Source organism: Equus caballus, chromosome 25, assembly GCF_041296265.1.
Source record: "Equus caballus isolate H_3958 breed thoroughbred chromosome 25, TB-T2T, whole genome shotgun sequence".
Lineage (NCBI taxonomy): Eukaryota > Metazoa > Chordata > Mammalia > Perissodactyla > Equidae > Equus > Equus caballus.
In genome coordinates, this window is record NC_091708.1 from 13545012 (window position 1) to 13560996 (window position 15985).

Here is a 15985-nt window from a genome sequence, read left to right on the forward strand (position 1 = left end):
TTAAGTATAGTCACCATGCTGTACATTACAGCCCCAAGACTCATTTGTCTTATAACTTCAAGTTTGTACCTTTTGACCACTTTTCACCCATTTCCCCCACCTCCCACCCGTATGACTCCATTTATATGAAGTGCCTATTATAGGCAAATGTATAGGTACACAAAGGAGACTCGTGGTTGTCAGGGGCTGGAGGGAGGGGAAAATGAGTGACTGTTAATAGATATGGGATTTCTTTTGGGGGTGATGAAAATGTTCCGGAATTAGTGGTAATGGTTGCACATTATAGACCAAAAGTTGTTTAATTGTACACTTTAAAATGGTTAAAATGGTGGATTTTATGTTATGTGATTTTTTTTCTTAATAAAAACAAAAACCAAAATACCCTCAACTGACTCAGAGTATAGCCAGAGTCCTCACAAATGTCCTCTAAGGGCAAGAGATCCCTGCCCCTCCAACCACTGCTCCACTGCCCCCTCAGCCACTCCAGCCCGGCCATAATGGTCCCTGGTGTGGCTCCAGCACCACCGTGATCACTCCCACACCAGGACTTTTGCACGTGCTGTTCTCTCTGTCTGGAACCCTCTTCTCCCAGATAGGCTAAGACTTGCCCCTCACTGCCTTCACCTGGCTGCTCCAGTGTCACCTTATCTTTGAAGCTCTGCCCCACACGGCATATCCTACTCCCCTCACCCGACTTCATTTTTCTCCCTAGCACTTATCATCATCTGACTTTTTACACAGTTTTTGCTTATGTTTTTTTATCATCTGCCTCCCCCACTAGAACATAAGCTCCTTGGGGGAGCTCTGCTTCATTCACTGATGTGTCCACAGTGCCTAAAACAGTGCTCACACATGCTGGGACTCAGTAAATACATGTTACACGAATGAATACATGATGGAATGGACATGAAGAAACTGAGGACTCATTTGTCACACTGATAGGGGAAAAACGCATCGCTATTGACACAGATTCTAAAAAGGCATCTGATCTTCCAGCATGCATATCTGTACAAACACTGAGTAAATAAGAACAGAACACCCCTTAACAGGATGAGAAATGTTTGCTCTTCCAACAGACATCATACCTTACGAACAGCACTCCCATCAAAGTCAAGAGCAAGGCGAGAATATCCACCATGATCACTATTTTTAAATGGAACTCCAGGACGTTTAGTGAAGGAGCCAATAATAATAACACCAGTCACTGCTAATAGGTACAGGGGACTTCTCGGGCACTGTTCAAAGCCCTGAGGGCTTTATATGTAGGAACTAGTTTAATACTCACAACACCTGAGGTGATACGAGTATGTCCCCATTACTGGGAACACAGAAAAGGTAGAGAATTTGCCCAGGGTCGCCCAGCTGGTAAGTAGCTGAGCTGGAACTAGAACCACGCCGTCATTCTGTTCTGACCACCAGGCAGTACCACCTCAGTGGAAACTCATGAAGATAGAGATGCTGGAATGCTGGAGAACAGAAAGGAAATTCCTCCTTGCTCCAAATGTACTGCTGTCTACCTAGAAGGCCCAAGGGAATGAAGAGAGGAAAAGCTACCAGAGGTAATAGGGCTAGTCATAGGATGTACACACACCATCAACAGCTTTCCTATATTCCAGCAACAGCCACTTTTAAACGTCAAGGAAAACAGATCATTTCCGAAAGCAATAATGAACGTAGAATACTTGGAAATAAACCTAACATGACGTGGAAAGTCTCTGTATAAAGAAAATGACAAAGCTTTACTGAGGACCCAAGAAGAAATTTTGAATGGAGAGATGTTCTTTGTTCACGAATGGACAGACTCAATGTTATAGAGATGTCAACTGCCCCCAAATTAATTCTGGAGTTACTGAAATTCAGATAAAACACTTACCACGTTTTTGGAAACTTACACAAATTGAATTGGTGAATTTGAAGACAATTGTGGAAAAAGAAGGGAGGATTGCATGTTAAATTATATTAGACAGGAATAATATTCAAAACTCTAGCATGCCAATTGCAGAACAGACGGATCAATGGGACAACATTTAAAAGCTCAGTAACAGCCTAAAGCTGGTCTGCCCAACGCAGCGGCTGCGTGTGCTGAGGGCTTGACATGCCGGCGCCGCATCTCGAAATGATAATATTTTGGATATATTGTCTTAAATAAAATATATTGTTGAAATTAGTTTTACAGATCTCTTTTCAGTTTTTTAAGTGTGGCTACTAGAAAATTTAAAATTACATATGCGGCTTGCAGTATATTTCTGTTATACAGAACCGGGATAATGTAAATTTAAAAAGTAGTATATATTTTCTGAGGATAAAATTTGGCATAGGCATTTTAAATGAGTTGGGAAAAGATGTATTAATTAAATGCTGGAAAAACTATTTAGTGATTATGGGGGCAGGAGAAAGAAAAGTTTCATATTTCAGGCCATATGCTGAAATCCCAGATAAACTGAAAAATGAAGTGAAAAAAAAGACCAGAAGAAAATGTAGGTGAATATTTACAAAAATTCTTGGGATGGGAAGAGCTTGCCAAGCATAAAATTAAAAGTGAGAAAAGTGGTCTTGATAAGTCTGACTATATAAAATATTAAATTTTTCAATATTATTGAATAACATAAAAAAAGTCGAATGTCACATGAAAGACAGAGAGATTTCTTCAACAAATGTGACAAGGGTTGAGATCCTTACTTTATAAAGAGCTCTTATAAATCAGTAAGAAAAAGAATACTCTAACAGGAAAATGTGCCAGCGACATGAACAGCCGATTTACCAAAGGAGAAACAGAAATGAGAAAGATTCTTAATAAAAATGAAATTCAATCTTAGTAGTAATTAAAGAAATGCAAGTTAAAATAGCAATTGCCAAGGATCAAAAGAGAATAATATACAGTGTTGGCAGTGAGCGCTCTCCTATCTCGCTCCGAAACTCGAAATCAGCAGGATGTTTCTGGAGGACAATTTGGCAACACGCTCAAAGGTTCTGCAACGTGCATACGCTATTTCTAGGAACTTATCTTCAGGAAATAATCAGAGACGTTCACACAAAGATACAAGGATGACTTTACTGCATTGTTGTTTGAAATCTGGAAAAACCGGCAACTCTCTTCTCGTTCAATGATGGCAGCGTCTTTGAGTAATTACGGCATAGCCATAGGGGAGAATTTTTTCAACAGCTATTGGAAAAAAACAGCGACAGAGAATATACATCCACCTCCTGTTCCAACCCAAATTCCTCAAAACGGCGAAGGTTTATTTTAAGAAAAAAATCTCTAACAGTGCTGGAAAACAAGACGACCATCCATGGACAGAATCTTTGCAGAACGATTGGAATGTAAGAAGAAAGGGGACAGATGTAAGGAGAAATAAGACTGGAGAGAAACAGCCCAAAACACATCAGAGAGGGCTGTGGCAGAGGTGGGGCCGTCCCCAGGGTCACCAGGCTGAGTGGACAGGCCATTCTGAGTCGGGGCGGCGGAGAGTGTCCGCTGGCCTGGGAGAACATCCCCACTGGGCTGCTAAGTTGAAGACGCTGTCTCCATAGTAAGAGCAAGTGTTTGTTTATACTTGAAAAATCTGTCAGGACATATGCCTGTAGATGCCAACAGTGACCTTTCAGTGGGTAGGTTAGAGCCGACTTTTAATTTTCCTGTTTGCTCTTCTGTGTCTTCCAAGTTTTATGCACTGAGTACATGTAAAATTATGGGTAGAAAACAAGAATTGGTATGTTAAAATAAAGAAGCAAAAAATAAAAACAAAGAGAACTTGAAATTTTTATGGAAGAAAGTGAGGACAATCTCATTTTCTTGTGAATTACTGCAACAACCTCCTGGCTGGTTTCGGACTCTGGTCTGCTCGCCCCAATCTGCCCTCAAGATTGCTACCATCTCTCACTCCCTATTTAAAAACCTGCCGTGGCTCCCTACTGCTGACCGGTGAAGTCCACAGGCAGAGGCCTGCAGGGCCTTCACCCTGCCCTCTCCTCGCAGCCCATCCTCCCACTTCCCCCCTGCACACTGGGTATCCAGCCCCAGCAGACCAGGCGCCGTTTCCTGAAGGTTCCACACACCTTCCAGCTCCTTTGCTCACGTTGCCCTGGTAATACCAAGCCTGGCAGATGGGCCTCGGGGGAACTGCAGCCAGAATGTACCAGAATAGCTCTGGGGACCTACACACTGGAAGATGCACTGCCCTGTCAGCCAAGAAGCCTGGCTGACACAAAGCATGTATCCTACTAAAGTAGGAGGAGGTGTGGAGAGACAGTGCTGAGCTCTGGGATGCGGGATTTAGGAAGATAATAAAAATTAAATGCAGAATCTCGTGGAGAAAATTCCAGGGGACTGCGAGGAGCTGCCCTCGAGACGCGGGTTGGCGGCTCTCCATCTCCACCTCCTCGCTTCCGTGAGGGGATGGCGCGGGGTGGGTGGGGATACCGGCTGGGCCCTCGGCCTCCTCCTCTCCACGGAGGCAGGCACAAACTGGGGTCACTGGCCCCTCCTGGCTGAGAGACCTTGGCGAAGCGACTTCATCCTTCCTAAGTGAGCTCTACAAAACGGAGGTGACTGAGTGTCATCACCTGCACGCAGCAGGCGCCCAGACACAGCAGCAGATGATGTCGTAATTCCATTTCCCACCCCGAAGGCCTGGTGCAGCAGCTGCTTCACCGGGTGGAGTCGTGCTCTGGGAACCGGGACAGGGGCTGTGAGGGAAGTGGATGGCCAGGCCCCCCCAGACACAGCCAGGATCTCCTCCGGGCCTGCCTCATCTGTGTTCCAGGTGGAGGGGGTATTCCTCTAGCCTCACAGCCCTAGAGAGCCGAGCACGTGGCACTCACCCAGGCGCTCCAGGAGCCCCGGTGCTGGCACCACAGCCCTGCAGCCAAGCACCCTGGCCTCTCTGAGCAGGGCCCAGGGCAGCGCCTGCCTTTCTTTTAAGAGTTTGGGGTGTGTGGTGGGAGGATGCTGGGCCCTGAGGACCTGCCGTGGAGCATCAGGGAGGAAGCACCCACCAGCAAGACCCCTGGTCTTCCTCCCGCACCGAGCACTGTGCACCACGCACGGGCTGCCCTCTCCTCCCTGTTCCAAGTGGAGGAAGCAGCAGCGGGTGGGCTGTCTCTCCCGAGGGCGGAAGCTCTGAACCAGACCAAGGCATCAGCTTGGAGGTCTGCCTTTTCTTCAGAACGCTTAGCCACCGCAGCCACCACTGCACAAAACCCCTGGACGTGCTCCCAGATGTGCAGCACTGCTCCCAGGAGGGCAGGAGCTGTGGGAACTGCAGACCCTGGCCGGGGACAGTTCTCACCCAGGTTGGGTCTTCCCACTCTGCAGGGACAGGCAGGGCAGAGCAACTGCTGGCAGGCTGTCCTTTCCACCGGGGGCACCCACATGAAGGAACGAATGTTGCTTGAACCCTAAAGTCTGCCCCCTGGAGCCTCGGCCTCAGAAGGCTGAAGGCCCATGGGGGCAATTCTTGACCTTGACCTTGAGTCTCTCCCACTGAATATCTGCACTGGGCCAGGGCTTCAAGGAGAAGCCCATTGTCAGTGCTACTGCCACCCCTCCCCACCCACCTCCGTTAAATGCACAGGCAGCCAAGTGGGCTGCATCCACCCCAGCGGTCCCCAAACTTCAGTCCCTCCGGCACCCCTCAGAGGCAATTTCACCTCGTAAATGCACCACCTATGTGCTCGCCTATGTGCGTTTCCCTTCAAACAGTCTCGCTTTTTAAATGAAGCTTCCATCCTACACAGCAACATCGGTGAAGTGCAGTTTTGATGGACTAGCCATCTTTTTTCTCCTGGTACATAATAACGTAAACATACAACTTTTAAAATTGTGCAAAAATCATATCACACAAACATAACACCCCCCCCCAACCCCCCCAAATGCCAAGGAGGCTGCCACCAAGAGCCGCCACAGCGTGGGCAGGAGGGACGCGGAGCGGTCCCTGACGGCTGGTGCACAGGCCGGTCTCTCCCAGAGCTGGAGGCGAGAGCACGGAGGAGGAGAGGAGGGCAGACAGCCAATCGCCGGAAAGCATAAGCAAGTTCTTCAGATACAAGCTGGGGCTGGGGATGGGGCAGGAGGACCATTACGGTTGGAATCTGATCTGTCAGGAGGCCCTCCTGCCTCTTAACGATGAGGATCTGTGGATCTGTGGGCACAGGCGATCCTGCAGCCTGCAGGGAAGCCACGGACAGACCCGCGGGGGCCCCGCCCTTCTCAGAGGAAGTGGGCCCAGGCGCACAGTGGCCTCAGCTGGAGGCTGCCCACTCCTCCACCACAGGGGTTCTCAAACTCCAGCACGCTGGCCACCCCAGAGGGTCTGACTCAGGGGGTCTGGGTGGAGCCCTCGAATCTGCCTTCTAACAAGTTCCCAGGTGACGACACAGATGGAGGACCACACTTTGAGAAATACTGCTCTACAGGACGGGGTCACCTGATCCTGGGAAGAGAGGATTCTGAAGTGTTGACAACTCAGAACGAACATCCCAGGATCACGAAGCAAAGAAAAACCCCTAGGTACAAAACTACACTGCGTGCATTCCCAACGCCCAACACAACGCACACAGAAGCAGCCACGTGGCAGGGCCCTGGTCCCTGCTGGTTCCGGAGGCCAGCCCAGACCTTTCCACTGAGATTTCTAGAAGAAACTCCATCAACAAACAATGTCACATCCAAAAAAAGACCCAGTTAAGAAACGCCAGCATGGTCTGCACTGAGTCCTGTGGAAGTGTGGCTCGCTGACTCTGCCAGCTCCTCCCTTCTTCTGACGGCCCTGTGACTCAGGATAGGGGCTGGGATTTCTTTGCACCCTTCCCACACCCCCTCACCACCCCAGGTGCAGGCAGACTAAGGGCAACAGAGGGGAAATCATTGCACTTGCCCCTAAGAACCTGGCCTAATGAACAGAGATGCATTTGCTGAAATCCTTACTGCACACTCTTGCCAGGCGGCAGGCAGGGTCAGGGGACCGGGAAGTCTGCATGGCTCTGGTCCACAGGGGCTCTCCAGTCCAGCGGTGGTGGTGATGGATGAGGAAGCAGATGGTGTATTACACTGCATTGTGCAAGGAGCTGGTACAGGGACAGGCCGGAGGGGGAGGAGCCCAGAGACACCACTCCTGCTCCAGCCTCCTCCAGGGGAGGAAGGTCGAGCCAGGTGAGGGGGAGGACATCCCGCAGAGAGAAGCCAGAGCGGAGGGGTGGCTGGACCAAAGAAGGAAATAACCGAAGTTGAGATAGAGGAGGAGGACCCAGGGGACGGTGAAGGGTCTCTTGAGCCGTGCGAGGAGCTCATTCCTGCCCAGAGCAGCAGGGAAGGGCTGATGACTAATACGGTCGGCTCCTGGATTAGATACAAGCACGAGGTCCCCCGCCCTGCAGGAGTGTCCCCCAGGCTGCCTTCCATAACGATAAGTGGTTACTCTGGAGGAGGTGACCAGAGACCCCTTTGGTGGGGCAGATGGCGACTTGGCAGGCAGGGAAGGCTTCAAAGGGCAGGCAGGGCCGCCGAGGCCGAGAGGGCAGGGCTCTGACAGGAGGCTCTGCAGATGGTGCCCTTTTGGTCTCGGACACATCAAGGGCCTCGGTGGGTCCCGCCACTTGGGGGAGGCCTCTGGTATGGAAAGGTCAGCCTCAGAACCCCGAGATCACTGGGGACCAGCGACTGGGCAGGGAGTCTCTGCGCCTGCTTGGAGGGAGGGGGAAAGGGGAGCCGTACTCGTGGTGGATATGAAACCCAGCCTCACAGCCGGGCTCCTGAATGGCGGCCAGCCACGGGCTAGGGAACCAGATTCCAGATGACAGTAAGAATGACAGCCACGCCTCGCACGGTGCTCCTCACGAGCCAGGCCCTTCTCTTAGCACTGTAAGTTCCTCAACACATCTAACCCTCACCCTACCCTAAGAGTTAATACTATTATTAACCTCATTTTCAGGATGAAGAAACTGAGGCGCAAAGAGCCTAAGTAATACTCATGGCCACACCTCCGGGAATGGCAGGATCGGGGTCAGTGACTACATCTCCCTAAACCCTCATCACAAATTCTGTGAGTGAGGATGGCTCTTAGAGGTCAACTGGCCCAACTCCCTTACCTTACAGAAGGGGAAACTGAGGCCCAGAGAGACTGGGTAACTTGTCCACGGGTCCTTAGCTGGCTAGTTGCATCACGAATTGGGAACCAGAAGAATAACTTGGTGACGACAGTTTAGTAGACCATGGGGCCTGGAACAGCAGGGAGAGGCCCGAGTACCCTGTTGCCGTCTGCTGGTCCGCCCAGGCCCCCACTCACTGCCTCCCTTCCGTGCCTGGAGTGACCACGTGGATGTCACTGGGCACTCTAGCCTCTCACTTTCTTGCCCCTAATTCCAGGGGCAAGACCTCTACCTCCAACTGCTTTAGCTGTCCACACCCAGCCAGGGCCTGGCCCCTCCATCCGTCCTCCAGCTCTGACGACAGCCTCCCCTCCTTCCAGCTCCCCCACCCCCACACCCTCAAGCTTCTCAGAGACTGCCAGAGCTCCACTTCCTCCAAGCGCACAGGCCACCTGCCTGCCCAGCCCTCTCCATCCCAGGCCCCATGGATCCCCCTCTCAGCAGGACCCTCCATCTTCATTACCACCCCCACCTTTGAAGTGTGGTGGAGCCCCGGTGCTGGGTCAAGGCCATTGTCCAGCTTCTCCATCCTGCTGCACTGTCACCAGGCCTGCTGAGGGCAGTCATGCCTCCATGGGGACCGGGGCCACTCTGAGCACAGGGCTGCTACTATGAGAAGATGTCATTTCTACCCTGATTGCTGAGCCAGTCATGGAGCACATCAGCGTTGGCCACACACAAATCATCCGGAGGGCCTGCAAGGTTCCCTGCCGGGTCATCTCATGAACTGTCCTCGAGGGTGGCCTGGGCATCAGGATTTTTAAAGCTCTCCAGGGGATTCTAAAATGTGCCCTGTGCACACAGGGGAATACTACTCAGCTGTATAAGAAACAAAGCACTGATACACGCCACACGGACGAAACGCAAAAACACTGTGCCAAAAAGAAGCCAGACACAAAAAAGGACATGGTACATAATTCTACTGATAAGAAATTTCCAGAAAGGGCAAAACAAGAGCAAGCAGATGAACCTGGGGCTGGGGTTGGGACCGGCTACAAAGGAGCACAGGAGGCCTTCAGAGCAAGGGGAGTTCTAAGACCGGACTGCGGCGATGGCTGCACAACCAGAGAAATTTACTAACAATAATGAAATGTACACTAACAACAAATGAATTGTACGGTATATAAATTATATCCCAATAAAGCTGTTAAAGTGGGGAAAAAAGCAAAAGTAAAAAAAAAAACCTAGGGTATTTAAATTATATTTTCTACTAAAAAACTATTTCCCCAGTGAGTCTAATGAGCAGCCAGAGTTGAGAACCCAATGCAGGAGGCCGGACACCTATTGACCTGAGGCCATGTCTATTCCTCTCCACCCTCCACAGCCTTCGGCATGTCGCAGGCCATGTTATTACGTTTTGAGTGAATGTATGTGCTGCACTCCTGGGTGTGTCCCCAGAACAGCAGTGCAGAGAATGTCCGTTTACTGAGCACCTGCCATGCACAGGTCTTCGTTTCCGTTTTCTCCTCTAGCCCTCTCACCTCCCAGTGCCTTTGAGGTGGGGTAAACATCCCCATTTACACGAGGGAAACCAGGACCTCACTGAGGGGAAGTGAACTGCCTGGGGCCACACAGCCACAGCGTGGCCAAGCTGGGCTTAGAGGTCAGCCCATCTGGTGCCAAGTCCTTCTTCTGTCGTCTCCTTTACAACTTCGATCCAGAGAGGGCAGGGCTGAGCCCACTCCAGCTTTTCCGTCACTGTGTTCCCGTGGACCCTTGCCTGTCCTAGCAGCAGCTCTGGATCTGATACATGCAAGTCAACGAGGTGAAGTGGATGGCTGGGGTCACACAGCCACTGCCTGGCACAGCTGGGCCTGGAGATGGCACAGCTGATCCAAGTCTGGAGCAGCTTCTGGGTTACCAGGCACCAGCCTTGAATCTCAGCCATGGGGGGCTCGAAGGAGCAACTGGTCCCAAGGTGGGCTGGCCCTCAGCCCTCCACCACTCAGTCCTAATGTAAGCAGCTCAGGGGACGAAGGTTTTCCCCCAGCCCCCTCCAACTCCAGGACTCCTTTCATTTGACATTCCTTCCAGTGCACCAGTCCGGAACAGAAGTGCTTGACGCTGCTGATCGACCAGTTTCATAAAAGGAATCCAGTTTCCTCTGCACTCCCGAAAGCTGTTAGCCCCTGGCGAGCTTCCAGGGCCTGCGCTCCAGCGACGCAGCCCAGACATCGGGAGAGGCACACTGAAGCCCTTGGGCACGGAGAGGAGTCAGCTGGGCTGAGAGACTTCAATCAAGAGGCGTTCTTGCCAGCAGTGCCACCAAGCAAGATCCTGTCCCCAGAAAAGAGGTTTCCCACTGAGAAGCCCTGAAAGACAGCCCAGGGCCCCGAGGCAGCTGTGCGGGACGGAGATGTGGTACCCAACTGTCGATACCTGACCAGCGAGGATGGTGCAGTGGAGAAAACACCGGCCAACAGTCAGAGGGCGGGCTTCCAGTGTCGGCTGGGCTCCTCAGAGGCAGTGCCCTGGCAGGAGGCCAGCCACACTCTGTGAGCCTCAGTTTCCTCATCTGTAAGATGGGAACCATAGGCCCTCCCTACAGGGCAACTGGCTGTGAGAGTGGGGACCTATAAGCACCCAGCCAAGTCAGGGCTGGTCATTCATCCTCTGTAGACCAAGGCTTTCGGGTTTTCAAACCTCTGAGGCCACACGCAGGCAACTCCCATGTGACCACAGGAAGTGATGGAGGGAAAGAGGGAGCCATGGCAAGTCTGGAGTGGGAGTCAGACGCCAGGAGTCAGTCCTGACTTTTCTGTGAACAATCTTTTATGACTTCAGACCGAGGAACTTTGAAACCCTAACTTTGTTCCTTCCCCTCTCTGGGTCTCAGTTTCCCCTTCTGTACAATGCAGAGGTCGGACGAGGGGTCTCAAGGGCCCTTCAGGCTCTGACAGCAAAGACTGTTTTGGAAACAAGCAGGTCCCTCCACACCACAGCAGAGTTCGCTGTTAATGGGGCCGCAGGACTGGCCCTCCCCACCCGCCCCATCAACCTGTGCGACACTCATCTTAGAACACTGGTTGCTGCTGTATAAAGGGCAATCTTCCCGCAAAAGCCTCTTCAGCGTTTGGCAATGAGTCACTCCCACCGGGGGTCAAGCGCCCTTTGTGCCTCTCCCTGGGGGCTGAGGGACAGAGAGGTGGGAAGATGAGGACCAGGCCTGCCTGGAAGAGCTCGCCTCGCTTGGATAACCACAGACGGCGGGGCCAAACACTTCAGCTTTTCAAGCACCTCTGAAAACATCCCTCTCTGCATGAACTTCACAGTTTACAAAGCTCTTTCAAGTCCATGACTCATTTGATTTTGGCAAGAACCCTGCGGGAAAGGCATGGGAAGGGTTATTGTCCCCATTTTACAGGGGCGGAAACCACAGCTCAGAGAAGTGAGGCGATTTCTCCAAGGTCGCACAGCCAACGCATTGAATGGCCTCTCCTCCCCATAGGAGAGCAGGAGCAGAGCGGCAGGAAGGTGAGCACAGAGCTGGAGTGGAACTGGGTGTGACTCCCAGCCATGCTCTGCCCCGCCTTCCTTGCCACTGGCTCTGCTCTGCCGGGAGGGGCTCGTCCTCTGACTCCTCACTCTGAGCTCCACAGCTGCCTCCACGTCGCCTCCCCACACGCTCACAGGTGCTTCCTCTTGGGCTGCTGTGCACACCTGGAATGTCTGGCCTTGTTGGGAGGCTCCAGCTGTCAAGCGCACACGTGGGAGGAGAGAGGAAAGTAGGAGCCATAAGGAGAGCAGGGCAAAAGACGAGACCATTTTGCACGCATCCGAGTGGGGAAAATTTTAAACATTTGGTAATATCCACTGTAGTAGGGATGTGTGGAAATGGTCTTTTCAAATGCCATTGGTGGAACCAGAAATTAGGACAGCTTTTCTGGAGGTCAGTTTCTCTATTTTAAACGACCCAGTCATTCCACTTCCAGAAATCTACTACAAAGATGCACACTGAGGCAGGAAGGCGTTGGCTGTCATATCAAAAAGCTGTGAACACCCATGGGGGTCTGGTTCAAGAAATTACCATCTCTCCGTCTGACAGAACACTACGGCCCACTAATGAGAATGTGGCCAGTCAAAAGCTCTAAGACCTGTTGTAAATTGAAAAAAGCCAAATCTATAGTATGAAGTCATTTGGGTTTAAACAAATAAATTGAAAAAGCTCTGGGCACATGAACAGTACGCTGAAAGCAGGGGTCATGGGAGAGAATGCGGGTAAAGCCTCCCTTTCACTTCTCTACTGTATAAATTTTGGCATTCTTTTTTGCAAAAAAAAAAAAAATAACAAAAACCTGAAATCACCATGTATGATGTTTGTAAGCAATTAAAACAAACAAACAAACCCCACCCCATCCACGGGTACACTGGCGTCTGCGTTCCTAGCGCGGCTCCCCCCAGAACTCTCCTCGCAGCACAAGTGCTGCGGGCCCCACATCACGATTTTAGACGCTCACTGCAGCCTCGCGACAACAAAGCTACAGGGCAGCGACAGGACAAGCCACACCATTTAGCGGAAAGGGAGGGGTTCCCTCCTGAGCCATCCGCGATGGAGGGTGTCGCCCGTCCCACGCACAGTCGAATTCCTCCGCCCCCAGCCCTATTTTGTCCATGGCAAAACGGCTTTGCTCCTGCTAATAAAAGCAGGCTTCACAGCCCCGCGACATTCCCCAGCCCCGATCAAGCCCCACAGCCCGGTGCCCGGAGACGTCCGCAGCCAGCAGGCGGGTGAGGACGGCCCCGGGGACACACCTCGGAGAACCTCTGCACGTCCTGCGTCAGCGTGCCCACTCGCTTCCAGCGGTAGTGTTTCAGCAGCTTCAGGATGGCGGGGTTCACCGCGTTGTCCGACGGCACCGTCCGAAAGAAATAAGGGTACTTTTTCTTATCAGCCAGGACAGGTGTGGTCGCAGCAAACGAGAGCTGGAAAACACAAGAGAGACACGCTTTCACTGGCGGGCCGCACGGCTGAGCCCTGGGTCCTTCCGAGCGGAAGAGAGACCTTCAGTTCTGACTCGGGGCAGAAACACACGGGGCAAGGTGTTTTTTTAAGGCTTTTCATCGTAAAAAGTAATATGTTATAATTGAAGAGAAGGATTTAAAAAAATGCACAAGGAGAAAGAGGGAAAAAATGGGCCAACAATGTACCCCTCCCCAAAGAACCACTATTAATGTTGTATTCTATTTCTGGTTCTTTGTGCACAGCAATTTTTTTAAAAAAGGTTCTTGAGATCATTCTACATACACAATTGAACTGTTCCGCCCCCCCCCCCCCACAAGCGTTCAACCATCCTGTTAAAAACTCCTTGTAAGCATTTTAATAGCTGCATAATATTCCAGAATATGAACATATCATAATTTACTGAATCATCTTTAATTTGGGGGCATTTAGACTGTTTCTAATTTGTCATTATTGTCATATTCGTCCACAAGCATCCTTGTGCACAGCATTTTTTTTCTCTCTGTTTCAGGCTATTTCTGTAGGATAGTCTGTGATAGAAAATTTCCCAGATAAAGGATGTGAGCTTTTAAAAACTTGAGAATTATTTCCAAAAAGGATTGTATCAATTTATACACCCACTAGCCAGGTATAATTAGAGGGCCAAGTTCACCACATTTTTGTCAACAGAGGGAAATAAAACATTTTCCTATCTAATTTCATAATGATTTATCACTGAAAACCTGAGTCATATTGCATTGGTTATGTTTGATGTGGAACCCTTTCCACGCGGTTGTTAACCAGCAGTCCGTCCTGTTTTAGAAATTGCTTTCTCATGCCTTTTGTTGATTTTTGAGTGGGATTCTGACGCTTCTCTTGCTGAGTTTAATGAAGACGTCTACATGGATGGCGTTCAAACGCAGGCCATCACCGCTGCCGCCAACACCCCAGATGGTTTGCTCTTATATTTTGTGTGTGTGTATTTTAATTTACACTCAGTAGTCAAATCTGTCCATCTTTCCCTTCATCATTTCCTCTTTTTCTTTTAAGTGCCAGTGAGTTGTTAAATTGAATTCTAATTATCTGCCCTACAAGGCCCAGCTTAAATGTCACCTCTTCCATGACATTTCCTCTGATCTCTGCTTTCCCTTCCCCTCAGCCTTGTCCCCAGAAAGAGGTTAGCACACTTTTTGATCTTTGCAGTGTGATGGTGGGAAAACAGTAGCCTGTAGTTCTAATTTACATTTACCTTATTCTGAGCGAGTTTGAGCACCTCTTCCTAGGTTTAAGAGCCATCTGCAGTTTCTCTCTGGAAACTGTTCACATGCTTTGCCTGTTTGCCAATTTGACTCGTAGCCTTTTTTATCACTTGGTAGAAGTGGTCTTGATATTAAGGAAATTAGCCCTTTGTAATATAAGTTGCTAATTTTTCCCCTAGTTTGTACTTTTTCTTTTGATGTTTCTTATAGTGTATTTTGCCATAGAGAAGATTTTTTTTTAATGTGGTTGAATTTATCAATTTTTTTCTCTTATGTCTTCAAGGTTTTGTGTCATATTTAGAAAGGCCTTTCCCACTCTGAGGTTATAAAAGGATCCCTCTGTGGTTTCTTCTCATCTGTCTGTCATTCCTGCCCCCCCCACCCCCGTTCCTCTCTCCCTCCCTCCCTTCATTCTTTCTTTCCTTCCTTCTTTTGTTTCATTTAAATCTTTGATGCAGAGAGCGCATGGCTGAAGGAAGCTCACTCTTTGCTGCCACCAGCTTTTTCCCCAAACCCTTGCTGTCCCTGTAGCAACTAAAGATCTAACACATCCCAGAGTCCAGTTTCAGCATCCAGGGAAGTACCATCCTGGTACCCGCAGGCCCCTGCTAAGGAGGCTCTGCTGCCTCTCCTGTCACCTGAGAAAACACTCCTTCTTTCCCCCCAAGACTTTGGGAGAGCGGGGCAGTGGCAGTCTTGTCCCTTTTCCTGGTCTGGCTCATAAGGGAGACAGCCTGCGTCCATCAGCAGCCTCAGCAGGTCCCATCTGTAATAGTTGAACACACAGTAGCCCGTCAGCTGTCACCTGAAGCTAGAAAGCACCTATAGGATCCAATTTCTAAGATCCCCACAGAGACAGGGACGTCATCCCAAGACTGGTAAAGGTCACGGGTAGAATGGCTGTTAAACAAAATTCTGGGTAGAATAAGGACCAAAGGGAAGAACCTACAGAGAGCAAAATCTCAGCTGGACACAGTGAGGAACCCTCACATTCAGAGTTGTCCACCCGTGGAAGGCCTGCATCATAAGTAGTGAGATCCCTGTGTCTGGAGGTGTGCAAATGGAGGCTGGACCGTGACCTAACAAGAACACAGAGTGGCTCCAAGGTGACTGTGAACTCCCCGAAAACTGTACGAAGACGCTTGTGTGGGCGTCTCTGTGCATACAGACGTACATTTTTCCAAAAAAGGATCCATGGCTTCCTCAGATCCATCAGGCCACACGAGGTCGGCACGCCTGCCTGCAGGTGAGATTCAGGCCCCACAGCGAGCGCAAGAAATAGACGCTCCCTACAGCCCCCTCCACCTAGTGTCCGTGATCCTTCTTGCAGGATGAAAGCAACACTTCAAGCCTCCTCCAGTCCCCAGTGCACGAAGGAGCTGTTAGACATGTCGGGAGCAACTATTTCAGGGCCCGGGATGCACATGTGCCATCGCACCCCCCCAAATGCTTATCTACTACAATTTGGAAAATATTAGTCTTCTGATGTGGTTTCTGAGTCACACTCTGGTTCATACTTTCCGTTATTGCCCCATTAGTCCCAGGTCTACAATTAACTGCTGCCCGAACAACCTCATATGTTTGCCCTGTAGGTAATTACGGTGGTCACTGTTCAGTGAATAAATGGCCCATTGTGTTTACAACG

At 50.4% G+C, this 15985-nt stretch overlaps 1 protein-coding gene across 3 annotated transcripts in view; it reads right to left on the minus strand.

The window, feature by feature from the left end:
- The window catches only part of GABBR2 (gamma-aminobutyric acid type B receptor subunit 2), a 330747-nt gene that overhangs the window by 183866 nt on the left and 130896 nt on the right, over positions 1-15985 (minus strand). For all 3 annotated transcript variants that reach the window (XM_070251235.1, XM_023629734.2, XM_070251236.1), the window contains one exon: positions 12895-13065. In XM_070251235.1, the coding sequence (XP_070107336.1) occupies positions 12895-13065 (171 nt within the window). The remainder of the gene's footprint in view (positions 1-12894; positions 13066-15985) is intronic.